The sequence below is a fragment of the Mirounga leonina genome, unplaced genomic scaffold (genome assembly GCF_011800145.1).
Source record: "Mirounga leonina isolate KUSES-001 unplaced genomic scaffold, KU_Mleo_1.0 Mir_201, whole genome shotgun sequence".
In the NCBI taxonomy this organism is placed as follows: domain Eukaryota; kingdom Metazoa; phylum Chordata; class Mammalia; order Carnivora; family Phocidae; genus Mirounga; species Mirounga leonina.
The window spans coordinates 31,912,393-31,940,307 of record NW_023270504.1 but is presented as its reverse complement, the minus strand read 5'-3'; the positions used below and the strand labels follow the sequence as shown (position 1 = coordinate 31,940,307).

General features: G+C 38.4%; 1 protein-coding gene across 15 annotated transcripts in view; it reads right to left on the bottom strand.

The window, feature by feature from the left end:
- The window catches only part of BCL2L13 (BCL2 like 13), a 101,962-nt gene that overhangs the window by 38,626 nt on the left and 35,421 nt on the right, over nt 1-27,915 (bottom strand). For 4 of the 15 annotated variants that reach the window (XM_035028571.1, XM_035028574.1, XM_035028572.1 and 1 more), the window contains exons 3-6: nt 23,930-24,019; nt 13,650-13,806; nt 8,596-8,665; nt 914-1,057 (exon numbers count right to left, since the gene is read on the bottom strand). In XM_035028571.1, coding sequence (XP_034884462.1) covers nt 914-1,057; nt 8,596-8,665; nt 13,650-13,806; nt 23,930-24,019 — 461 coding nt within the window. Of the gene's footprint in view, nt 1-904; nt 1,058-8,595; nt 8,666-13,649; nt 13,807-23,929; nt 24,020-27,915 lie in introns of those variants that run through there. The other 11 variants (XM_035028582.1, XM_035028586.1, XM_035028587.1 and 8 more) reach the window with 6 other exon arrangements.

Sequence of the window (27,915 nt, the reverse complement as noted above, 5' to 3'; positions counted from 1 at the left end):
CCTGGGTGGCTCAGTTGGTTAAGCGACTGCCTTCGGCTCAGGTCATGATCCTGGAGTCCGGGGATCAAGTCCCGCATCAGGCTTCCTGCTCAGCAGGGAGTCTGCTTCGCTCTCTGACCCTCCCCCCCTCATGTGCTCTCTCTCTCTAATTCTCTCTCTCTCAAATAAGTAAATAAAATCTTTTAAAAAAAAATAGACTTCTATCTGTAGTATTAAAATTTCATGGGGAAGGAAGGAGATGATTAGGATAAAAATGCCTAAAAAGGATCCTAAAAAATTAATAAATAAAAAGGATCCTTCGAGTGATAATAAAAAAAAGAAAATTGAGAAACAATGACTGCGGAGAGTCTCAAGAATACAACATAGAGTAAAAAAAAAGCAAGTTTAGAAGAATACATATAGTATATTATTCACATGAAGTTCAAAACATACAAAATAATGTAATTGTTTAGAGATACATATATATGTATGATTAAACTATAATAAAAAAACAGAATTCAGAATAGCAGTTATCCTTGTGAAGTAGATAAGAGCATGCTGAAATCCAGGAGGGGCATATAAAAAAATTCAAAAGTATCGTCTGTTCTTTTCTTCAACTGCTATGGCAAATACATAGGCATTCATTTTATTATTCCTCATCCCTTAATTATTTAAATATTTTTTGTTAGTATAAAATATTTCATAATTAGAACTACTTAAAAGAACGATTTAAAAACACCACCTATCAATTTACTGAAAGTAAGATCTTATAGTGAAACCATATGAATAGTTTGCCCCTGATCTTCATGCAATTAATGTTAAATAATATTAAATGATAATATTCATATTAAACCTATGTTGCTAAAAACAACCACAATGAGAAGCTTAACCTTTTTTTAAAGATTAAAAAAAAAAAATACTTAACAGCTCATACCCAGCCACCTTGTTGAGTGATGTACTCTGCTGCATAGTCCTCCAGATATGTCACACCAAACTGTAGCAATGCACTCAGAGGCTCTTGACCACGTCTTGTCAACTCCAAAAGCATTTGTTGTAGCAAAATCAGAGGCACCAAAATCTTCAAGGCAAAGATGAGAGTAAAAAACAAACTGAAATTCTTATAATTCATTTTATATGTTCAACTACTAGAAAATTACAACTTGGATGCATCATGGAATCTCATTTTTATTATAATAAAGGAATAAAACACTGACCCCTTACTAGAATGTCTGTGAATAATGCATGTAGATTGTATACCATAGGGTGGTAGAAATAATTATTTTATGAAAACAGTTGGGCTTGTGTGTATGTGTGTATATGAAACATGTACAGAGAATTCACTGAAATATTATTTATAATAGCAAAAGACTAGAAACAACCCACCAGGGACTGGTTAAATCAATTTTGGCAAAATATCATGTAGTTGTTAAAAAGAATTAGATTGGGGGCACCTGAGTGGCTCAGTCGTTACGCGTCTGCCTTCAGCTCAGGTCATGATCCCAGGGTCCTGGGATCGAGCCCCGCATCGGGCTCCCTGCTCCGCGGGGAAGCCTGCTTCTCCCTCTCCCACTCCCCCTGCTTGTGTTCCCTCTCTTGCTGTCTCTCTCTCTGTCAAATAAATAAATAAAATCTTAAAAAAAAAAAAAAATAATTAGATTGTTCACTGCCCAATCACCAGGACTTATTTTCAGTGAGAAAAGTGACAGGACAGTGTATGGTACCATTTGTGTTTAAAATACACATACATACACACACACACACATATATACATGTTTGTATAATCCTATAGTATCTCTGGAAAAATATACAAAAACTGGTAATAGTGGTAGCCTAAGAAGAGAATGAAGTAATGGCAACAGGGTGGGAAAATAGTTTTCAATGTATACATTTCTGTACTTACTGCATTTTGTACCATGTGCTTTTTATATCATATTTGAAAATGAGCATTTTTAAAATTATCAGCTATCTTAGAAAGTCATCAAAAACCTAAATAGGGGGGACCTAGCTGGCTCAGTCGGTTAAGTGTCTGACTTCCACTCAGGTCATGATCTCAGGGTCCTGGGATGGAGCCCCATGTCAGGCTCCCTGCTCAGCAGGGAGTCTGCTTGTCCCTCTCCCTCTCCCTCTCCCTCTGTTTCTCCCTCTGCTTGTGCTGTCTTTCTCTCAAATAAATAAATAAAATCTAAAAACAAAACAAAACAAAAAAACCCTAAGGAGGTATTATTATCGTTCCTAATAACTTGTGGCTCAATATTTAAAAACCGTCAAAATTTTTGACAGAGGCATACGAGAGTCCCTTGCCTTCCAAAAACAACTAACTGCACATTGAAAAGAATTAAAAGCATTTTCAATCAACCATCTGCATGCAATCTCTTTAGTCTAAACCATCAAGAGGACTCCACATGCCTGGAAAAGGAATGCAAAAGGAAATGAAACCAATTTCAGTCCCTTGTTACTGAAATGCCAAGGTAATAACTGAGGGATTACAAAATATTTCTGCAGAAAAGGACAAACAGAAAAGACAATGAGTTTATAGTCTTACTAATACTCTTTGGCTTTTAAGTAAAAGCAGTCCTGAGGGAATCTATATCAAAGTCTGAAAGAAAGAATGCAACTAACACATATCTTCCCTTTTTGATATTGTAAAAGAACTCCAGCCCAAAATTTATTTAAAAACCCCTTCCTAACACTAATGGAGGGGTCTAAGGCTATAAAGAAGAATATACTAGGTTTTCTTCACAATTAGAAAACCTGTCATACTATTAAAAACAAAAACAAACAAACAAAAAAACCCACCCCCAAAACCTATTGTTCATCTAGCTCCAGTATTCTTAGTAAGAAGCAGTCAGGTCAGGTATAGCTTGTTGATCAGTCCTATTGACTCCGATCACCATAACTTCAAAGGCCTGAGATGTTCTATACCTCAAAACATTCTAATTTCCCATAATAATCTAATAATATGCAATATTTTAAAGTTATTCATGTTTAAGCTCTATTACCTCTTAGGGAAATGAGTTGCAAACCCTTTATATTTGCTATACAAAATAATACTTATTTTTATTTGTTCCAAATTTATCTCTTTCATGTATCAAAAAGTAGATGCCCTAGTTTTACTATATAATTATCTGGAGATAAATCTGTAATCCCCTTTCACTACTGTCTTGAGTCCTTAATCATATTCCCTCTCATTCACTATACTTTTTAGGCTGAAATTTACTAATCTTTTAGACTGTTCTTCATCTGGCAATTCCTTCACTGCTTTAATCATTTAGATTACCCCTTCCCAGTTCTTCTCCATCCCAATTATATCTTTCTTGAAACGCAGTGTCCAGAGTACAGAAACTTCACTTTATAGGACTAACAAATTCTAACTGTAATATTCTTGATGATACATGCTCTGTCTCTTTTACCTATTTGACATCCTGTCTTCAGAGACCTATATGATGACTTCCAGGCCCACTACCTTTTAAGTATAATTTAGACTGTCTTTATATAGTTAAACCCACTTACCCTCTAATTTTTTGTGATCACACACAAAGCCTCTTAAGTTATTTCTACAACCAAGTTCATCAACTTGGCAGTGTACTACCCACAAGAAATTATCACCTTATACCTGATATTTTTTTGCACTCCCTCTCCCACAGTCCTAAAAAAAAAAAGCTTAAAAAAAAAACCCAAAAAACCTGGATCCCCAAGCATCCATTCCTAGAAGGTCCCCACTATTCATATCTCTAAGACTAAAAAGGAACCAAATAGTCTTACTCTTTGAATTCCTCTAAGTCATTTCCTTACTGGATAATAGTAATCCCCACAACACATATAAATTATTTTTCTCTCCAATAACTTTCGTAAAGGAATGCTAAGGTAATTTTGACCATCAAAAAGGAATACCTCCATTCACTGTCTCCCCATAGGTACCATGCTAACAATATTATCTTATTATTAAAGAATGTACAGCTTGCTGGGTACAGAAATGAAGTATATTAATTTATAGCTCCAAGGATCTCTTCCAGTAGAATAGATATTTGTAATGATAAAATACATATTTTGATCCATCAAGTTACTATTTAGTAACCAATTTATAACTTAACAATTCTAGTAAATGTCATAGCCCACAAATTCTATCTGTATTGATGAGGTTTGAATGTTTGACCTATGTGCTTCAAAATAAAATTTAAGTGAAAACCAGGCATTATGTATCACCCAGTGTGATGCAACAGGAAATAAGGAACATCACCAATGAAGTATTCTTGCCAAAAAGATTAAACCTGACTATGATTAGGCTTCTAGATCTACCTACCAATGGAAAGGAAATATAGATACAGAGGACTATGTTAAGTGACATCTCAGTGATACAGTCAAAAAAATCCAGAAACTAGGAAATTTTACAGAAGAAATAACTTGTAAGCAAAGAAAAAATCAAGAGAGAGAGAGAGAGAGAAAGCCTACATATTAAAAGAGACTCAAGACACATATTACATGATTGCATTTATATGAAATGTCCAGAATAGGCAAATTTAAAGAGACAGAGTAATGTTGTTAGGGGCTTAGAGGAACAGGAAATGGAGAGTGACTACTACAAGGTGTGGTGTTTCTTTATGGGAAGATAAAAATGTTCTGGAATTAGACAATGGAGATGGCTGCATAACTATGTGAATGTGAACCACTGAACTGTATGCTTTAGAAAGGTAAATATAAATTTTATGGTATGCATTATATTTCAATTTTTTAAAAAAAGTAAAGACAAGAGACTTATCAGCCAAATGCAATGCATGGACCTTGCTTGCATCACAATTCAAACAAATCATCTTAGAGAAATACCTTTGTGAGACAATTGGAAAAATCTGAATACTAAACAGATTATATGATGATAGAATTACTGTTAATATTTTGAGGTATAAGTATAATAGTGGTATTATCAGTTGGTTAAAAAAAGAGATACATCCAAAAAAAGGGGGCTACATCATCCTTAAAAATACATACTAATGTATTTATGAATCAAATGATGTCTAGAGCCTACTTCAAAATAATCTGGGGGAGAGTGGGAAATAGAGGAAACAAGACCAGCCTTATGTTGATAATTACTGAAGCTGAGTGACAAGATACATGGGATTTGCTATACTATTCGCTGTGCTTTTGTGTATGCTTCAAATTTTAATAAAGATTTAAAAATATTAGTGATTCAATATGTCACTAAAAATTACCCAAGACAATTCATTTATTTTTGCTATTATTTTTCTAAAGTTTATTTATTACACTTTGAACAGCATATACTAACACTATAGCTGGCTCTCTTTTTCCAGTTACAATGTTTATTTTATTCTATTATTGTTTTTTAAAAGATTTTATTTTTGGGACGCCTGGGTGGCTCAGTCATTAAGCGTCTGCCTTCAGCTCGGGTCATGATCCCGGGGTCCTGGGATGGAGCCCCGCATCCGGCTCCCTGCTCAGCGGGGAGTCTGCTTCTCCCTCTCCCGCTCCCCCTGCTTGTGTTCCCTCTCTCGCTGTGTCTCTCTCTGTCAAATAAATAAATAAAATCTTAAAAAAAAAAAAAGATTTTATTTTTAAGTAATCTCTGCACCAAACATGGGGCCCAAACCCACAACCCTGAGATTAAGAGTCACATGATCTACTGACTGAGCCAGCCAGGCACCCCTACAGTGTTTATTTTAACAAAAAGGATATAAGGAGGGTGAGAAAAATAGAGGACAGTAAGATGTAAAGTGTGGTGTGTCTCTGCACACCATTTACAGTACCAGAACATCATCAAAATAATTGTTTTTATCAGGGTGAAAAAATACAGTGATTATTAATGTGTCGTGAGCAGTTATGGAATTCTGCAGATAACGTAATTATATCAGCAGTCCAATTGCATGCACAGTGCCTTCAATTAATGTACTTGAGCGTAATTACATTTCTGGCAGGGTCTACACCCCCAAGAAAAGGCAAAGGTAAGCATTTCATGGCTTTTTCTCTTTGATGATCATTTTCTTCTTTTTTTCACAGAAGCAGAGAAGTACATAGGAAAAAATAACACCCACGTGGGGACAGGGGAAGAAAGAAAAGAACCCACAATTTGGAGATAATTACTATGTATTATTTAATGTTTTCGCACATATTTCAATTGTTTTTCTAGGCATATACATACCTACACTTATACATGGACCCTTTTTTTTTGGACTTCTCTTTTTTTAAAGGACCATACTACTAATACAGGTTTGTGACCAGCTTTTTTCCTCCACTTCTTTTGATATAGAGTATTCTACCAAGATGCTTTCAGAATCCCTATACAGATAAACAGGTATTCGGTTTATCCCTAATGTGGCATGCTCTGTGGATACTTTTTTTCTCTTTTCTCTGATGCGTGTTTCATTTGAGCCTCAATTACCTACCAGACAACCATATTCTTTTTAGCCCTAGAGGATTTAGTAAGGGAGTAATACTGGATTCAGCAGAGCAAGTAATACTCTAACTGGCATGGCTTATTTATATGAAGTATTTATTCAAGCCACAGCCTTGGCTCTTTGTCCAGCTGAAGGACTAAAATGAAGCAGACAATGGAAAAATCAGACAGGTGAAGAGAGACAGTGAAGTCTGGGGTTTAATTCAGATTTTTTTTTTTTTTAGGACAACCCGAGGATCAACGGGAGGAGAACATACAAGAGTTGATTATTAACAGTCATTGGACAAGAGGGAAAGGAAGAGAACATAAAATAGGGGAAGAAAGCTAGTAATATTAGGTACCTAAACATGTGTTGTTTGACATACTAAGAAATATATCATAACCAAACTCATTCTTATTTATAAAATAAATAAATGTATTTCAAATATCCAAATAAAAGGTTTTTTTTATTCCAAGAAAGGAAATGAAATAAACTTTTTAAATAAGTTTTTTTGCAACTAAATAACATAGTAAAACCCCATAATGGTGACTATTTTGGAACAAGTTTTCATGTGTTAAATCTAATGTAATAGCTACTGTTTACTGAGTGCTTACTATGGTGCCAAGCAATGTGCTAAAAAAGCATTTAACCTATATTATGTCGTTTAAGTCTAGTAAAATTTATGAGGTTAGTATTACTAGATCCATTTCACATATGTGAGAATGAAGATTTAGAGAGGCGCCTGACTGGCTCAGTTAGAAGAGTGTACTACTTTTGATCTCAGGGTCATTAGTTAGAGCCCCATGTTTGGTGTACAGATTATTTAAACAAAACTTAGAAAAGAAAATTAAGATTTAGAGAGGTTAATGAACTGTCCAAAGACATGCATCTAGTCTGTGGCAAAGCTGGTATTTGAAACAAGTCCAATTACAAAGCCTATGATGCTAATTATTATGCTATAATGCTTCCAAAGCCTGTATTAAGTGACTAAAAAAATATACATCAATTAGGTACGTAAGGTCACACGGTCTGACTCATACTATTAACAGTTCTGAGTAGAGGGCAAGGGATGGGGGGATGGGTTAAATAGGTGATGCAGATTAAGGAGTGCATTTGTCATGATGAATACCAAGGGATGTATGGAATTGTTGGATAAAATGAAAACTTAAAAAGAAATCAATTCAGGGGCGCCCGCGTGGCTCAGTTGGTTGAGCGACTGCCTTCGGCTCAGGTCATGATCCTGGAGTCCCTGGATCGAGTCCCGCATCGGGCTCCCTGCTCGGCGGGGAGTCTGCTTCTCCCTCTGACCCTCCCCCCTCTCATTCTCTCTCTCTCAAATAAATAAATAAAATCTTTAAAAAAAAAATCAATTCAGAGTAGAGGTGGCTATTTATAAAAATGATTCTACTGAATTTTCTCATTCCTACACAAGATCCTAAGGGCCACACTTCTTCCTCATATTGAGCTGAGTCCTCCCATACTACATTTCCTTAGACTTTCCGCCTTTTCAAGGTGATAAATGGATAATACAGTCTGAGATCATGGGTAAGCAGTATGGTACAGTGGAAAAAAACACTAAAGCTGGAATCAGAAGATCTGAGATCTCAGCTCTAGCATTGGTTCCAATATTTCCTAGTCAAGGGGTCCTGGACAAGTCACTTAACTTTTTTCTGATTATTCACCTGATCTAACTAAATAAATAACAAAGCAAAAGCTAATAAAATCCATTCTGTCTTCTGCAAAGGATGGTTGTAATGATCCAATGAGATGTGACATCAGATACCTTGTAAACTATAAAACACAAATGGTATTACTCATTTAAGAGAACCAGAAGAACAAAAAAAAAAAAAAAAGAGAGAGAGAAAACCAGAAGAAGCGGTCTCCCAAATGAAGCTCTTATTCTTTTACACCCCAAGACATACACACAGGGTAACAAATAACCATCTGGAGATAAATGTCATGTCTAATACAGAGAAGTGAAGAAATGATAGAAAGTTCAGAAGAGATAGGAAGGAAGAATGGCATACTATGGGACATATATTTTTGGGCCAACCAGAATCTCACAGCATTAATCAAAAAACCACTTTAATCAAAAACATCCACTTAACACAATTGGATTTATGCATTAAATAATGAGCTCTAACAGTTTTCTCTTATATGATGTCAACAATTTCTCCTGCACTTTAATCAACGCACTAAAATCTTATAAGAGAAAAGATAATTTGGTTAATACCTTATTCCAGCCGCTGGCATGAACTGTGGTCTCCAGTGTACATTCCCGATATGCCTGATATGTCACTGGCCTGTAGAGATTTTTTTTTAAAAGTCTGGGTCACAAAGAAGTAAAATTCTAAATTTCCAGATGAATAAATATACAGTCACTATTCTGTGTTGAACTTTTTGCCAAAGTACCAAAGAATATTCAATATACTGTTTTGTATGAGATGTGGCTTTTAACATTTGGTATGCATTTACTTCAAGTATTCCCTATTGGCTGAGAGGCATGCTATCAGCTTGGGAAAGCAGCTAATAACATAACAAGATAATAATAAATAACACTTTTAAAATAATTGTTTGAAACTCATCCAACAGGATTTCCATGTTGCAGATAAACATACACTTGGGTTATTAAAATAAGATAAAATAGTAACAAAAATGATCTCATTATTAAAAGCACAATTTTAACTTTTTTAAAAGGCAAAAAACTTAAAACATTTCAAAATTAAAGAAACATGTCACTGAAAGACCTCTCAAATTGAGGATATAAAGAGTTGGACTAAACAAGGCCAGTAAACGGAGCTCTATTTTTAACTTGGAGTCTTATGATATAAAATCCTGGAGGGCAGAGATAAGTCTTTTTGATTATTTCCATGTAAGTTCTAGTCATACCAAAACTGAAATCACTGAGTGATGACAACAACACTCACTAATTTACTGACAGACTTTAGTTACTATGTGTAAGACTTGGTTTCATGTATAAATTAACAACCAACAAAAAATACTTGGTACCAAGTAGCATCTGAAAGCATCAACAGCCTGAATATCAGATTTAATAAAATTTACCCCCCTATTTTTGTGGGCAAAGTATTAACATATATGTAAAAAAGGGGAGAAGTCTTGCTTTTATAGGATTTCAAAATCCATTCCAAAGGCATTTTCTGCTCTGACTTGGGTCTGTGAGCTCTTCAGCCCATGAAATTTAGTAATTAAGGACAGCTACCACTTATCAGTAGCCTACTGTTCAGTTTTATATTTTTATATATTTATATTTTATATTACATACTATCATTTTACACATTAGGAAACTGAAGCTCAGAAAAGCTAAGAGACTATCCAAAATCCACATAGCTGGCAACCAGCAATGCAGGAATTCACACCCAACTAGATCTGGGTCCAAAGGCCACACTACTTCTTTTTAAATTAGGATTTTGAAACATGCCACAATAATGCCTCAATGCCACATGTGGCTAATGGTCATTTGAAATGCAGCTAGTGATATGCTGAAAGCATAATATACACACTAGATTTCTAAGACTTAGTAAGGAAAAAAAATGTAAAATAGCTCATTAATATTTTTATATTGAGTACCTGTTAAAACTATAAATTTTTAATATCCTGGGTTGAATAAAATAAATTTAAAAATCTTAATTTTTAATGTGGTTGCTGGGAAATTTTAAATTGCATTTTATGACTTGCATTTTATCTGTTGTACAGTGCTGGTCTACATACTTCAGAAACCAGTTCTGATGACACAGGTATCATTCTTTTACACAAGTCAATATAAAATCAATACCATAGTGATGCTGAAAGGAGGAAGGTTACATGGGATGGCCTTTTTAAGAAGATGTTATGTGCTACCTTCCTGATATTGTATGACCATTAAAGTAAGCTTAGAATTTTTTAGAAGCCTTGGGCTGAATAGTAGGTAATTATAAAACCTGAACTTCAGATACTATACAGTCTACCTACCTATATTCTCCCTCAAGTTTACTTGAGTCTATCAGTCCCTTCACTTCCTTTCCTGAACGGTTTGATGCTGCTGTGGGTCACAGTAGTCCTTATTGGTAGTTTGTCTATCAGGCTAAAGTACTTTAGCATCCTTCAGAATGAAACATGATTTGAATCATTATATGTACACACATATATGCACATAAAAGATCCAGCATTCAAAGGAAATCTAATACATAGAAAAGCAAGTAGCTGAAAATCAGCCCTATCTAATGAGGTATCTGAACAGAGCAAAGAAGAAAAAGGGGCAGGGAAAACCTTTTCACACTGCTGGTGCTTGGCTATACGAAGAGTTCAGGTTAATTTCCCACTTGAACTAAACTGTCTCAAGAAGTAGGTGGTATTTTCCACTTTACAAATTATTCCCATCAACCTGTATAATACTTCCAGTTCATCATCAGTTAGCTATTATTAGTAACAGAGCTTAACAACTTTAAAAAGTAGATTACTAAAAAAAAAATTTATTGGGGTGCCTGGGTGGCTCTGTCGTTAAGTGTCTGCCTTCGGCTCAGGTCATGATCCCAGGGTCCTGGGATCGAGCCCCATATTGGGCTCCCTGCTCGGTGGGAAGCCTGCTTCTCCTTCTCCCACTCCCCCTGCTTGTGTTCCCTCTCTCGCTGTGTCTCTCTCTGTCGAATAAATAAATAAAATCTTAAAAAAAAAAATTTATTCATAAAGAGGCCTGACTCTGATATACAACCAGAGGTACCAATTTAAAAAATAATTATGTCAGGGGGCGCCTGGGTGGCTCAGTCATTAAGCGTCTGCCTTCGGCTCAGGTCATGATCCCAGGGTCCTGGGATCCAGCCCTGCATCGGGCTCCCTGCTCCGCGGGAAGCCTGCTTCTCCCTCTCCCACTCCCCCTGCTTGTGTTCCCTCTCTTGCTGTGTCTCTCTCTGTCAAATAAATAAATAAGTAAGTAAGTAAGTAAGTAAGTAAGTAAGTAAGTATGTCAGAAGCACCCGGATGGCTCAGTCGGTGGAGTATATGACTCTTGATCTTGGGGTTGTGAGTACAAGCCCCACTATAGGTATAGAAATTACTTAAAAATGAAATATTTAAATAAATAAATAAAAATAAAAATAAGAAATAATTACATCAGTATTCAGGGTTTGGGGAAAAAAAACCACCAAGTATTCACCTGACTATATATTTTTAAATACAATTTACTTTGCAGTGAGGGGCGCCTGGGTGGCTCAGTCATTAGGCGTCTGCCTTCAACTCAGGTCAAGATCCCAGGGTCCTGGGATCGAGCCCCACATCGGGCTCCCTGTTCCGTGGGAGGCCTGCTTCTCCCTCTCCCACTCCCCCTGCTTGTGTTCCCTCTCTCGCTGTGCCTCTCTCTGTCAAACAAAATATTAAAAAAAAAAAATTTACTTTGCAGTGAGAAGATATCAATTTTTCCTGTATATTATGAAAAGTATGCCAAAAAAATACTTTACCTATACGATACTGTTCTTCAGAGAGCTTATAATATCCCAGTAAAGTTAAAATTAATAGATGGGGAAATTTATTCTTTTTTTTTCAAAGGTGCCTTTTTTCCAGGCGCCCCTAGATGGGGAAATTTAGATATAGAATGAAATGGTTTGCGTAAAGCCACAAATAGTTTGTATCAAAGTTGGAGACAGAATTTTTTGCCTTCTAATCTCAGTTATTTTACTTCCAGTCCCAATAGCTTTTACAGTTTTTGTTTTTGTTTTTGTTTTTGTCAAAAGAGTAGGTTTCTTCAAATCTTACATTTAAAAATGTATGAAAATATAGCTATTCTATGGGGTGCCTGGGTGGCTCAGTTGTTTAAGCGACTGCCTTCAGCTCAGGTCATGAACCTGGAGTCCCACATCGGGCTCCCTGCTTAGCAGGGAGTCTGCTTCTCCCTCTGACCCTCGCCCCTCTCATGTGTACTCTCTCTCTCTCAAATAAATAAATAAAATCTTTAAATATATATATATATATATGGCTATTTTAGTTTAAGAAGGGTTGGCAAAGGCCTAACAAGCCCCACCCATTCACCCTGTCCCTCACGTTCTCAGGACCCCTAAGCTCCACAGAACATTCTAAAAGCCACCACTGTACACCCAAATTTCCTATTTAACTTTTATGCTGACACCCATAATCTTCTCTTCACATTTCTATTTATTTATTTATTTTTTAAAGATTTATTTATTTATTTGAGAGCGCAAGAATGAGAGAGAGCACATGAGAGGGGGGAGGGTCAGAGGGAGAAGCAGGCTCCTCACCGAGCAGGGAGCCCGATGCGGGACTCGATCCCGGGACTCCAGGATCATGACCTGAGCCGAAGGCAGTTGCTTAACGAACTGAGCCACCCAGGCGCCCTCTTCACATTTCTTTTTAAACTTTTCTATATATAAAGTTAAGAAAGTCCAAATATGATTTTCATTTCAGTATCCTATACATAACTTGGATTTTTTACATTTGCTCATGTTACCAGAATATGCGGAAACAAACTGAATTCTCCTTAAACTCCAACTGCTTCCTTCTGACAAATGATAACATACAATTTTTGCCTATGTGGAAATAAGGAATTACCTTACTACACCAGTAATCTGGCATCTGAATTTTAACCTTTTTAGTGAAGAAACAGTCTTCATCCTGTTTTAGATGTCATTCTTCATTAAAACAATGTTTTTCTAATTCATACCAATTCTTTAATGATTCTCAGCAAATTAGAGGAAAAGAATTTTTAAGATGTACAATAAATGACTTGGTTCTATTTTAATATACTTTCATTGCGAGCTTCTTGCCTTGAGCTTTAACAGTCAAAACCATGGTTAGTACAGAAGTTCCCACTATAAGAATGTGGCAGCACTTCCATGGACAGATGTGCAACCGCAGTTGAGCAACATTTGGGATACCTAAAATACTGATATGATGTTAACCCCACGTTACAATGCATAAAACCCTAACCATTATATTTATGTTGGCCCCCAGACAGAATGGTAGTAAAAAGTGGTCAGGACAAGTGAAATAGCTCGTATTTACACTTACAGAGCAGTGAAAGCATCTGTTGAAACCTGACAGCTCAACAAGTAAACACAAATGATCAAATCCATGTCGGAACAGTTAAATCACCACTTTGATGTGAAAGTTGTCATTCAAAACACAAACAGAGATGCTTCAGGAAAGCAAAGAAAGAAAAAGTAAAGTGAGAAAAGAAGTGACACCATTCACCTAAAACAAAGCCTTAACCAATCCAGTGCTGCATGACAGATTCAGAGACTACTTAGAGAAGCATGTTCCCACTCAGCAATGGTAACTCACTGGCTGAGGAGCATTTGCAATGCCTTTTGTAGAGGCTCTTTCAGTTCCTGTGATACTTTTCCCCCAAGATGAGCCAAGCAGTCTTCCACGGAGCTTTCTGGGTTAGCAGGGCTGAACACAGGAGAAGTATGACGATCAAAGCCTGTGCTGGTGAATGCTGAAGACAGTAAAAGAAAAACCTATTTTAATAAATAATACCAAAGTTGTGCTGCAGGGGAGCTTGGTTGGCTCAGTTGAAAGAGCTCCGGGTCATGAGTTCGAGCCCCACACTGGGAATAGAGATTACTAAAAAAAAAAAACAAAACTTAAATCTGAGAAAAAAAAAAGTTGTGCTATAAAAACTCAAGGGATTAAGATGCCTACTATTGGAAACAAGCTAATGGTTATAAGCCACTTAAAAAAGTCAGACAGTCATTATGGGATATTAATCTTTCCTGAACACAAGGCTTAACAGGTCCTAGTTTAGAGATTTTTTTTTTAAAGGGAAGATTTTTATGGAAAATCTTAGTTTTAAAAGAACAAAAAGACTAAACTGACATGCTAAAATACACAAGCCAAGGGGGCGCCTGGGTGGCTCACTCGGTTAAATGTCCAACTCTTGATTTCAGCTCAGGTCATAATCTCAGGGTTGTGAGATCGAGCCCCATGATGGACTCCGAGCTCAGGGTGGAATCTGCTTAAGATTCTCTCTCTCTGCCCCTCCCCCCACTCTGATGTGCCCACGCTCTCTCCCTCTCAAATAAACAAATTAAATCTTTAAAAAAAAAAAAATACACAGGGGCACCTGGGTGGCTCAGTCAGTTGGGCATCTGCCTTTGGTTCAGGTCATGATCCCAGGGTCCTGGGGTTGAGCCTGATGATGGGCTCCCTGCTCAGCAGGGAGTGTGATTCTCCTTTCCCTCTGCCCCTCCCCGCCACTCATGCTCGCTCTCATGCTCTCTCTCAAACAAATAAATATTTTCTAAAAAATACATAAGCCAATTTAGTATGTTACTACATACCAGTTTCATGCAAGAATGATAAATGGAAAGCAACTCCTAGCTCTATCATCCCACTCTTAGTATTTTAAGATTTCATTTTTACCTTTATATATATGGCACTTCTTAAACCAGATTCTAATCAGCTTATTCCACCTGATGGGATGAGTCAATTACTCTCATTCCTTTTTTTAAAAAAGCTTTTTATTTAAGGGGTGCCTGGGTGGCTCAGTCAGTTAAACATCTGCCTTCAGCTCAGGTCATGATCTCGGGGTCCTGGGATCCAGCCCTGCACTGGGATCCCTGCACAGAGGAGTCTGGCTTCTTCCTCTCTCTCTGCCTGCCCACCCCCCTCCCAGCTCGTGTGCACATGCTCTCTCTCAAATAAATAAATAAATAAAATGTTAAAAAAATAAATAAAAAGTTTTTTAATTCCAGTATAGTTAACATACACTGTTATATTGTTTCACATGTACAATATAGTGATTCAACAATTCTGTAACTTTCATTTCCTTTTTTATTTTTTATTTCTATTTTTTTATTTTACTATGTTATGTTAATCACCATACATTACATCATTAGTTTTTGATGTCGGTTCCATGATTCATTTCTTGTGTATAACACCTAGGGCTCCATTCAGTAGATGCCCTCTTTAATACCCATCACCAGGCTAACCCATTCACCCACCCCCTACCCCTCTAGAACACTCTGTTTCTCAGAGTCCATAGTCTCTCATGGTTCATCTCCCCCACCGATTTCCCCCCCTTCATTTCTCCCTTCCTACTATCTTCTTTTTTTTTTTTAACAAATAATGTATTATTTGTTTCAGAGGTACAGGTCTGTGATTCAACAGTCTTGCACAATTCATAGCACTCACCATAGCACATACCCTCCCCAATGTCTATCACCCAGCCATCCCATCCCTTCCACCCCCCACCACTCCAGCAACCCTCAGTTTGTTTCCTGAGATTAAGATTTCCTCGTATCAGTGAGGTCATATGATACATGTCTTTCTCTGATTGACTTATTTCGCTCAGCATAATACCTTCCAGTTCTATCCACATCGTTGCAAATGGCAAGATTCGTTCCTTTTGATGGATGCATAATATTCCATTGTATATATATACCACATCTTCTTTATCCATTCATCTGTCCATGGACATCTTGGCTCTTTCCATAGTTTGGCTATTGTGGACATTGCTGCTATAAACATGAGGGTGCACGTACCCCTTCGGATCCCTACATTTGTATCTTTGGGGTAAATACCCAGTAGTGCAATTGCTGGGTCGTAGGGTAGCTCTGTTTTCAACTTTTTGAGGAACCTCCATACTGTTTTCCAGAGTGGCTGCACCAGCTTGCATTCCCACCAACAGTGTAGGAGGGTTCTCCTTTCTCGGCATCCCCGCCAACATCTGTCATTTCATGACTTGTTAATTTTAGCCATTCTGACTGGTGTGAGGTGGTATCTCATTGAGGTTTTGACTTGGATTTCCCTGATGCCGAGCGATGTTGAGCACTTTTTCATGTGTCTGTTGGCCATTTGGATGTCTTCTTTGGAAAAATGTCTGTTCATGTCTTCTGCCCATTTCTTGATTGGATCATTTGTTCTTTGGGTGTTGAGTTTGGTGAGTTCTTTATAGATTTTGGATACCAGCCCTTTATCTGATATGTCATTTGCAAATATCATCTCCCATTCTGTCGGTTGTCTTTTGGTTTTGTTGACTGTTTCCTTTGCTGTGCAAAAAGTTTTTTATCTTGATGAAGTCCCAATAGTTCATTTTTGCCCTTGCTTCCCTTGCCTTTGGCGATGTTTCTAGGAAGAAGTTGCTGCGGCTGAGGTCGAAGAGGTTGTTGCCTGTGTTCTCCTCAAGGATTTTGATGGAATCCTGTCTCACATTTAGGTCTTTCAACCATTTTGAGTCTATTTTTGTGTGTGGTGTAAGGAAATGGTCCAGTTTCATTCTTCTGCATGTGGCTGTCCAATTTTCCCAACACCATTTGTTGAAGAGACTGTCTTTTTTCCATTGGACATTCTTTCCTGCTTTGTCAAAGATAAGTTGACCATAGAGTTGAGGGTCCATTTCTGGGCTCTCTGTTCTGTTCCATTGATCTCTGTGTCTGTTTTTGTGCCAGTACCATACTGTCTTGATGATGACAGCTTTGTAATAGAGCTTGAAGTCTGGAACTGTGATGCCACCAAGCTTTGCTTTGCTTTTTCAACATTCCTCTGGCTATGCGGGGTCTTTTCTGGTTCCATACAAAATTTAGGATTATTTGTTCCATTTCTTTGAAAAAAGTGGATGGTATTTTGATGGGGATTGCACTGAATGTGTAGATTGCTCTAGGTAGCACTGACATCTTCACAATATTTGTTCTTCCAATCCATGAGCATGGAACGTTTTTCCATTTCTTTGTGTCCTCCTCAATTTCTCTCATGAGTATTTTATAGTTTTCTGAGTACAGATTCTTTGCCTCTTTGGTTAGATTTATTCCTAGGTATTTTATGGTTTTGGGTGCAATTGTACATGGGATTGACTCCTTAATTTGTCTTTCTTCTGTCTTGTTGTTGGTGTATAGGAATGCCACTGATTTCTGTGCGTTGATTTTATATCCTGCCACTTTACTGAATTCTGTGTGAGTTCTAGCAGTTTTGGGGTGGAGTCTTTTGGGTTTTCCACATAAAGTATCAGATCATCTGCAAAGAGTGAGAGTTTGACTTCTTTGCCGATTTGGATGCCTTTTATTTCTTTTTGTTGTCTGATTGCTGTGGCTAGGACCTCTAATGCTATGTTGAATAGCAGTGGTGATAGTGGACATCCCTGCCGTGCTCCTGATCTTAGGGGAAAGCTCTCAGTTTTTCCCCATTCTCCATTGAGAATGATATTCGCTGTGGGTTTTCCATAGATGGCTTTTATGATACTGAGGTATGTACCCTCTATCCCTATACTCTGAAGAGTTTTGATCAAGAAAGGATGCCGTACTTTGTCAAATGCTTTTTCTGTATCTATTGAGAGGATCATATGGTTCTTGTTCTTTCTTTTCTTAATGTATTGTATCACGTTGATTGATTTGCGGATGTTGAACCAACCTTGCAGCCCAGGGATAAATCCCACTTGGTCATGGTGAATAATCCTTTTAATGTACTGTTGGATCTTAACGGCTAGTATTTTGGTGAGAATTTTTGCATCCATGTTCATCAAGGATATTGGTCTGTAATTCTCCTTTTTGATGGGGTCTTTGTCTGGTTTTGGGATCAAGGTAATGGTGGCCTCATAAAACGAGTTTGGAAGTTTCCTTCCATTTCTATTTTTTGGAACAGTTTCAGAAGAATAGGTATTAATTCTTCTTGAAATGTTTGGTAGAATTCCCCTGGGAAGCCATCTGGCCCTGGGCTTTTGTTTGTTGGGCAATTTTTGATGACTGCTTCAACTTCCTTAGTGGTTATAGGTCTGTTCAGGTTTTCTATTTCTTCCTGGTTCAGTTTTGGTAGTTGATACATCTCTAGGAATGCATCCATTTCTTCCAGATTATCTAATTTGCTGCCATATAGTTGCTCCTAATATGTTCTTATAATTGTTTGTATTTCTTTGGTGTTGGTTGTGATCTCTCCTCTTTCATTCATGATTTTGTTGATTTGGGTCATTTCTCTTTTCTTTTTGATAAGTCTGGCCTGGGGTTTATCAGTCTTGTTAATTCTTTCAAAGAACCAGCTCCTAGTTTCGTTGATCTGTTCTACTGTTCTTTTGGTTTCTATTTCATTGATTTCTGCTCTGATCTTTATTATTTCTCTTCTCCTGCTGGGTTTAGGTTTTATTTGCTATTCTTTCTCCAGCTCCTTTAGGTGTAGCGTTAGGTTGTGTATTTGAGACCTTTCTTGTTTCTTGAGAATGGCTTGTATTGCTATATACTTTCCTCTTAGGACTGCCTTTGCTGCATCCCAAAGATTTTGAATAGTTGTGTTTTCATTTTCATTTGTTTCCATGAATTTTTTTAATTCTTCTTTAATTTCCTGGTTGACCCATTCATTCTTTAGTAAGATGCTCTTTAGCCTCCACGTATTTGAGTTCTTTCCAACTTTCCTCTTGAGATTGAGTTCTAGTTTCAAAGCATTGTGGTCTGAAAATATGCAGGGAATGATCCCAATCTTTTGGTACTGGCTGAGACCTGATTTGTGACCTAGGATGTGATCTATTCAGGAGAATGTTCCATGGGCACTAGAGAGGAATGTGTATTCTGTTGCTTTGGGATGGAATGTGCTGAATATATCTGTGAAGTCCATTTGGTCCAGTGTGTCATTTAAAGTCTTTATTTCCTTGTTGATCTTTTGCTTAGATGATCTGTCCATTTCAGTGAATGGGGTGTTAAAGTCCCCTACTAATATTGTACTGTTGTCGATGTGTTTCTTTGCTTTTGTTATTAATTGGCTTATATAATTGGCTGCTCCCATGTTAGTGGTATACGTATTTACAATTGTTAAATCTTCTTGTTGGATAGACCCTTTAAGTAGGATATAGTGTCCTTCCTCATCTCTTATTATAGTCTTTGGTTTAAAATCTAATTTGTCTGATATAAGGATTGCCAACCCAGCTTTCTTCTGGTGTCCATTAGCATGGTAAATGGTTTTCCACCCCCTCATTTTTTTTTTTTTGGTAGAGATTTTATTTATTTATTTTGACAGAGAGAGAGACAGCGAGAGAGGGAACACAAGCAGGGGGGAATGGAAGAGGGTGAAGCAGGCTTCCCACCGAGCAGAGAGCCGATGCAGGGCTCGATCCCAGGACCCTGGGATCATGACCTGAGCCGAAGGCAGACGCTTAATGACTGAGCCACCCAGGCGCCCCCACCCCCTCACTTTCAATCTGGGGGTGTCTTTGGGTCTAAAATGAGTCTCTTGCAGACAGCATATCAATGGGTCTTGTTTTTTTATCCAATCTGATAGCCTGTGTCTTTTGATTGGGGCATTTAGCCCATTTACCTTCAGGGTAACTATTGAAAGATAGGAATTTTGTATTGTATTGCCTGAAATTTGCCATTGTATTGCCTGTAAGGTGACTGTTACTGTATATTGTCTGTGTTCCTTTCTGGTGTATGTTACTTTTAGGCTCTCTCTTTGCTTAGAGGACCCCTTTCAATATTTCTTGTAGGGCTGGTTTCGTGTTTGCAAATTCCTTTAGTTGTTGTTTGTCCTGGAAGCTTTTTATTTCTCCTTCTATTTTCAATGACAGCCTAGCTGGATATAGTATTCTTGGCTGCATATTTTTGTCATTTAGTGCTCTGAAGATTATCATGCCAGTCCTTTCTGGCCTGCCAGGTCTCTGTGGATAGGTCTGTTGCCCATCTAATGCTTCTACCATTGTAGGTTATAGGTCCCTTGTCCCGAGCTGCTTTCAGGATTTTCTTTGTCTCTGAGACTCAGAAGTTTTACTATTAAATGTCGGGGTTTTGACCTATTTTTACTGATTTTGAGGGGGGTTCTCTGTGCCTCCTGGATTTTAATGCCCATTTCCTTCCCCAAATTAGGGAAGTTCTCTGCTATAATTTGCTCCAATATACCTTCTGCCCCTCTTTCTCTTTCTTCTTCTTCTGGGATCCCAATTATTCTAATATTGTTTCGTCTTATGGTATCACTTATCTCTTGAATTCTGCCCTCGTGATCCCGTAGTTGTTTATCTCTCTTTTTCTCAGCTTCTTTATTTTCCATCATTTGGTCTTCTATATCACTCATTCTCTCTTCTGTCTCATTTATCCTAGCAGTTAGAGCCTCCATTTTTTGTTGCACCTCATTAATAGTCTTTCTGATTTCGACTTGGTTAGATTTGAGTTCTTTTATTTCTCCAGAGAGGGTTTCTCTAATATCTTCCATGCTTTTCTCAAGTCCAGTTAGTATCTTTAAAATCATCATTCTGAACTCTAGTTCCGACATCTTACTAACGTCCGTATTGATTACGTCCCTGGCAGTCGATACTGCCTCTTGTTCTTTTTTTTGAGGTGATTTTTTCCATCTTGTCATTTTGTTCAGAGGACAATAGATGAATGAGAGAACAAAATGCTAACAGGGTAACAACGACCCCAGAAAAATATACACTAAACAAATCAGAAGAGACCTGAAACCGGGGGAAAAGAAAGGAAAAGAAAGAAAAAAGAAAAAAAAAGAAAAAGATTTAAAAAAAAAAAGAATATGGGCACCTGGGTGGCTCAGTTGGTTAAGCAACTGCCTTCGGCTCAGGTCATGATCCTGGAGTCCCTGGATCGAGTCCCGCATCGGGCTCCCTGCTCAGCAGGGAGTCTGCTTCTCCCTCTCACCCTCCCAACCCTCCCCCCCTCATGTGCTCTGTCTCTCAGTCTCTCTCTCTCAAATAAATAAATAAAATCTTTAAAAAATAAAAATAAAAAATAAATAAATAAATAAATAAAAATTTTAAAAAAGAATATGATCAAATATGATCAGGGTGGTGCAAAAATCAGTGCCACACATTAGATTTTGGGCATATTTTGGTCTGTTAGAAGAAAGTGCCTCCCAAAATTTTAAAGAAAGAAAAACTTATATATGTACAAAAATAAGCATAAATACGATGAAGGGATGGAATATGACTGTAAAGATGAAAATTATAGGGGCGCCTGGGTGGCTCAGTCAGTTGAGTGTCTGCCTTCGGCTCAGGTCATGATCCCAGGGTCCTGGGATCGAGCCCCGCATCGGGCTCCCTGCTCTGCAGGAAGCCTGCTTCTTCCTCTCCCACTCCCCCTGCTTGTGTTCCCTCTCTGTGTCTCTCTGTCAAATAAAAAAGAAAAAAAAAAGATGAAAATTATAAAAGATTTTATAAAAGGAATTGATAAGAAGTTGGTTAAAAAAAGAAAGAAGAGGAATTAAAAAAAAAAAAGGGAGAGAATGAGATCAGGCAGGAGACTAGAACAAAACCATACACTAGAGATTTAGGGTATATTTTGGTCTGTTAGGAGAAACTGTATCCCAATATTTTAAAGAGAGAACAACTTACATATATACCAAAAATAAGGTTAACTACTATGAAGAGATAGAATATGACTCTAAAAATGAAAAATAAAAATGATTTTTAAAAACAGGGATTGATAAGATATTGGTTGAAAAAGGGAAAAAGAAAAATTAAAAAAAAAAAAGAAAATAAAAAAAATTAACTTTGAAAGACTAAAGAATCAGGGGAAAAAAGCCATGAATTCTATGTGCGGTATTCCCCTAGCGCTGGCGTTCTGCCGTTCTCATTGATCTGTAAACTTGGTATTGGCTGGCTGTTCTTGCTGATCTTCTGGGGGAGGGGCCTGTTGCCGTGGTTCCCAAATGTCTTTGCCGGAGGCGGAATTGCCCTGCCCTTGCCAGGTCCGGGCTAAGTAATCTGCTCCAGTTTGCTCTCGGGAGCTTTTGTTCCCTGCAAGCTTTCCGTAGGGCTTCGGAGGACAAGAGTGAAAATGGCGGCCTCCTGATCTCCGCCCCGGAGAAGCCGAGAACTCGGGGCACCACTCCTCAGTGTGCCCCCAGAGAAAAGCAGTCAGTCACTCCCGTCTCCCCAGTCTCCGGCGCACTCCATGCTCACCCGGCCTGTGACCGAGCGTTTCTATCTCTGGTACACGGCCCCATGTGGAGTCTCGAAACCCTGCAGTGCGCTCCCACACCGCTCCTCCCAGGGGAGGAAGGGGAGTCTCCCCGGATCTGCCGCTTGTTGGGTCCCTGCTGGAGGAGCAGTGGCCCGACTGTGCCGCGGATCACAGTTTATGGCAACCCCGAGCTGAGAGCCCGCTCCTCTGCTCCGTCTCTGCAGCTGGCTTCCCCGCTCCGATACCTGGGAGCTCTGCCGCACTCAGGTACCCCCGGTCTTTCTGTGGCCCCAAGGGTCCTGAGACCACACTGTCCCAGCAAGGGTTCCACCCCCCACTTAGCCACTGGAGCGACGTCCCTCAGCAGAGCCAACTTCTAAAAGCTCCACGGCTCTATCACTTACAGGTAGCAGCTGAAAGAGGCCCCCTCCCCCACCGTCTGTCTTCCCGAATATTGCCTCGGATTCACTTCTCCGCACATTCTACCTTCCAGAAAGTGGTCACTTTTCTGTTCAGAGAGTTGCTGCTATTCTTTTCTTCGATCTCCTACTGAGTTCGTAGGTGTTCAGAATGCTTTGATCCCTATCTAGCTGAATTCCTGGGACCAGACGAAATTTAGGTCTCCTACTCCTCCTCCATCTTGCTCCTGATATCTCATTCCCTTTTTTTAAATGAACCTCAAACTCAATATTCCTGCATATGGATAAATTTTATTTTTATTTTTTAAAGATTTTATTAATTTATTTGAGAGAGAGAGAGAGAACAAGCAGTGGGGAGAGGCAGAGGGAGAGAGAGAGAAGCAGACTTCCCTCCAAACAGGAAGCCCGATACAGGGCTTGATTCCAGGACTCGGAGACCATGACCCAAGCCAAAGACAGACCCTTAACCGACTGAGCCACCCAGGCACCCCATGGATAAAGTTTAAACTATGAAGGTGATACGAGTATAAAATGTTGAACATGAAAGAAACAACCACAGCTTCTCTCTCCTCAGCTCAAACTACCAACTTCTCATCTGCTTCCTTACTCCATGTTATACTGCCATGCTCTAACTGGGGGAAGAACAGGCAGAATCATTGTTGTTCAGTGGGATACAGGGCATAGAATCCCAGTAAAGCAAGCAGCTAGCACCCACCCCCCACAAAATTACATGTATATTACTCTTACAACTATCTATAGCATACATCCATGCAAAAATGGAAGCAACTTACTTATAATTTCCCCTCTAATGTTGTTATTAATTAAAAAAACACCAATACAGGGCGCCTGGGTGGCTCAGTTGGTTAAGCGACTGCCTTTGGCTCAGGTCATGATCCTGGAGTCCCTGGATCGAGTCCCACATCGGGCTCCCTGCTCGGCGGGGAGTCTACTTCTCCCTTTGACTCTCCCTACTCTCATGTGATCTCTCTCATTCTCTCTCTCTCAAATAAATAAATAAAATCTTAAAAAAAAAAAAAAAAACACCAATACAAATCAAATGACATTAAATGGAAAGTACCTTAACATGACTGTTTAGTATATTACTTAACACCAGGAAAAGGCTGTCAGGTATGGTTTGGAAACATTTATAAACCTATCCCCTAGGAAAGAAAAAGGATCCCTTCTAATTTCACCTTTATAATCCTATACCAATGAAGCTGTGTAATGTTGAGAATGCTCTACTGTAAAATATCAAAGCAACAGTAAACCACACCAACCTGAGTCTACTAAGTAACTAGGAAAATAAGAATAAACAGACCTTCAGAAATTTCTTTGTCCAGGGATTCTAGCTCTTCTTCAATTTCAGTTTTAACTTTTAATAAAACTTCTTGATCCAGAGGTTGTGAAGCTATGAGAGAGAGAGAAGCCATTAAAATATGGGTAGTATTTTAACTATTTAAGTCAGAAAATACAAATCAAAACTCATTATCAAGGCTACTGGGCTCAGAGATACTTAAAGATGAGGACACTGAAGCTTGAGTAGGTTAGACCACCACAATGGAGGAGCTGTGAATCAAACCTAGGTCAGTCTGAATATAAAATCATTAATCCAGGGGCACCTGGGTGGCTCAGTTGGTTGGGTGTCTGCCTTCGGCTCAGGTCGTGGTCCCAGGGTCCTGGTATCGAGCCCCGAATTCTGCTTCTTCCTCTCCCTCTGCCCCTCCCCTCCACTTGTGCATGCTCTCTCTCTCTCAAATAAATAAATAAATAAAATCTTTAAAAAAAAATCATTAATCCAGGCTGTGTCCTCCTCATCTTCTAGTTGGGAAGCCAGGAAGGAAATATCTCAGAAACATTTTTGACATAATAATAGAAAAAGAAACCTGAAAAGTTGTCTCTGTAAGTAATAAATGTCTTCAAAAATTGATATTCATGGTCCCTTATCTTCACATCTTCATGCAAACTGCAGCTCAAGACAAGGCCTATTATCCTCAGATTTATATCCTCCAACTTAAGAGAACTATGGGCATACCAAAAATACTGGCCACAAGCTATTATCATGTAGTAAAAGGAAAGGAAGGTCTTGGTCTGTGGCACAGAATAGAGAACAAAGGGGAAAAGCACTGAAGGAGAAAATGAGACAAGATGCTTTAAAATCTACTAATTTGGGGGCGCCTGGGTGGCTCAGTTGGTTAAGCGTCTGCCTTTGGCTCAGGTCATGATCTCAGGGTCCTGGGATCGAGCCCCGCATCGGGCTCCCTGCTTGGCAGGAAGCCTGCTTCTCCCTCTCCCAATCCCCCCTGCTTGTGTTCCCTCTCTTGCTGTGTCTTTCTCTGTCAAATAAATAAAATCTTTAAAATAAATAAAATAAGGGACGCCTGGGTGGCTCAGTCGGTTAAGCGTCTGCCTTCAGCTCAGGTCATGATCCCAGGGTCCTGGGATCGAGTCCTGCATCGGGCTCCCTGCTCCGCAGGGAGCCTGCTTCTCCCTCTGCCTCTGCCTCTCTCTCTATCTCTCATGAATAAATAAATAAAATCTTTAAAATAAATAAATAAATAAAATTAAATAAATAAATAAATAAAATAAAATCTACTAATTTCTCCTGCCTCAACATTTCATCTAAAATACTGAATACAAATATGACACCCCACACCTCTCACATTCAGAATAGACTTACAGACACATTTCTAGTGCTTTTTCAATTGTTTATATCACTGTTTTCTACCACTGATAAGTTTTAGAAAGAGATGGATTTACCATTTGTATGTTTTGACTTTCTGCAAGCAAATAAAAGCTGAATTAAAGGATGAGCTTATTAATTTAGACCAAGCAACTTGATTATTTTAAGATTTTATTTTTAAATAATCTCTACAACCACCATGGGGCTCAAATTCATAACCCCAAGATCGAGTCCCATGTTCTACCAACTGAGTCAGCCAGGCACCCCTAGACCAAGAAATTTGATTATTATAGCATCCCTATGTCTTTAAAAATACCTTTCAAAAACAAAAGGTTGACTGCTTCAACATTTCACAGAATTTTTATTAGTTTTCAAATTTAAAGTTGACAAAAATAATTTTCCTTTAGGTAACATAAAACACTTCCCTTCTAAGCTGAGACTAAACAAAATAAAACTTAAAATAATTTTTTTGTGAAACAAAAAAAAAGTTCCTTAGGTATTTCTAGTTGAAGTATAACACAAAGGATCTCTTCAACGTCATGATTAATATATTTGCTTAATGACATTTCACTTATCATTTCTGCCTATATCAATACCTTACATGAAATTATGTACATAAAAACTAAAACATTATATAAAACAAACACAATCGGGTGCCTGGGTGGCTCAGTTGGTTAAGCGACTGCCTTCGGCTCAGGTCATGATCCTGGAGTCCCGGGATCGAGTCCCGCATCGGGCTCCCTGCTCAGCAGGGAGTCTGCTTCTCCCTCTGACCCTTCCCCCTCTCATGCTCTCTCTATCTCATTCTCTCTCTCAAATAAATAAATAAAATCTTTAAAAAAACAAACAAACAAACACAATCTATTATGCAAAATGTAAAGACAATGCATCCTAGGAAAAACGTAATCTTCATAAACTGTCCTAAGCATAAAAGTCCATCTTTAAAGGCAGGCTCCCCCCTAATTTTTTTAATTGTGGTAAAATACATGTAACATAAATTTTCCATCTTAATTATTTTTAAATGTGTAGTCAGCTGTATTACTTACATTCATAATGTTGTACTACCATCACCACCATTCATCTCTAGAATTTTCGACACCTTTTTTTTAAGGATTTTTTAATAATTATTTATTTGAGAGAGAGAGAGGGAAGGAGGGAAGGAACAAGCTCAGGGGGAGGAGCAGAGGAAGAGGGATAGAATTCTCAGGCAGACTCCCCACTAAACACTGAGCCTGACTCAGGGCTCAATCCCAGGACCCTAAGATCATGACCTGAGCCAAAATCAAGAGTCGGACACTTAACCGACTTAGGCACCCAGGCATCCCAAGAACTTTCTACATCCTGAAAAACCAAAACTCTATACCCACTAAACAATAACTCCCCATTCCTTCCTTTCCCCCCAACCCCAGCTCCTGGCAACCTCCATTCTACTTTCTGTCTCTCCAATTTGACTACACTAAGTACTTTATGTAAGTGAAATCATACAGTATTTGTCTTTGGAGACTGGCTTATTTTGCTTAGAGATAGACTTTTAATAAATCTTAAGTACTGTCTGTAATTATAATAGGTTTTCCTTTTTTTTTTAAAGATTTTATTTATTTATTTGAGAGAAAGAGAGAGACAGCGTGAGCAAGGGGAGGAACAGAGGGAGAGGAACAAGCAGACTGAGCTGAGTGCAGAGTCCCACACAGGGCTTGATCCCACAACCCTGAGATCATGACCTGGTCCAAAATCAAGAGTCATGTACTCAACCAACTGCGTCACCCAGGCGTCCCTAATAGGTTTTCCTTTTAGAAATAATTTGCAAACTTTTAGGTGGCTCTGCAACAGCACTGAATAATGTAACTATACTAGGTAAAGTGACACCCAGAATATATCGTGACATTATTAAAACAAGGCAAACACGGACTGGGAAATTAATTTAAGGTCAATCTTATCTCTTTCAATGAAATTCTCTCTCTCCCTTCTGGCTTCCTGGAAGGCGGATCAATAAAGTGGAAGATAAGCTTTGGAGTCAAGCATTCCAGATCATCACTACATGTGACCTTAGGAAAATAATCTTCAGCTTTTCCTCTTATGTAAAATGGGAAAATAAAACCTACCTCAAAACGATGTTGTCAAGGCTAATAAGTCCCATTACATTTTAGGTAGTAAACAGATAGCTCAACAGATAGTAGCTCCCACTCACCAATCCTTTGGATTCCCTAAAATGTTACTATTTGATAGTGATCTTTCCCCAAATCTTGTCTCTGTAAACAGGATCAGTTCATCATAGATTTCTCATCAATGATGCTTATACAGAACCTGTTTTCAGTACTGTAAGACTTTGGATCCGCAGGACCAACCTTCTGACAGTCTACATAATGCCAAGTAATATGAAATAGGGTTATTATATTATATTGTATATGGCTTAATATCAGTTGATCGAAAACTAATCTTTTTTTCCCCTGAGCACATATCCAACAGAGTTTAGTTAATTTACATTCAAAAATTCAGGGATGCCTGGGTGGCTCAGTCGTTAAGCGTCTGCCTTTGGCTCAGGTCATGATCTCAGGGTCCTGGGATCGAGCCCCACATCAGGCTCCCTGCTCAGCGGGAAGCCTGTTTCTCCCTCTCCCACTCCC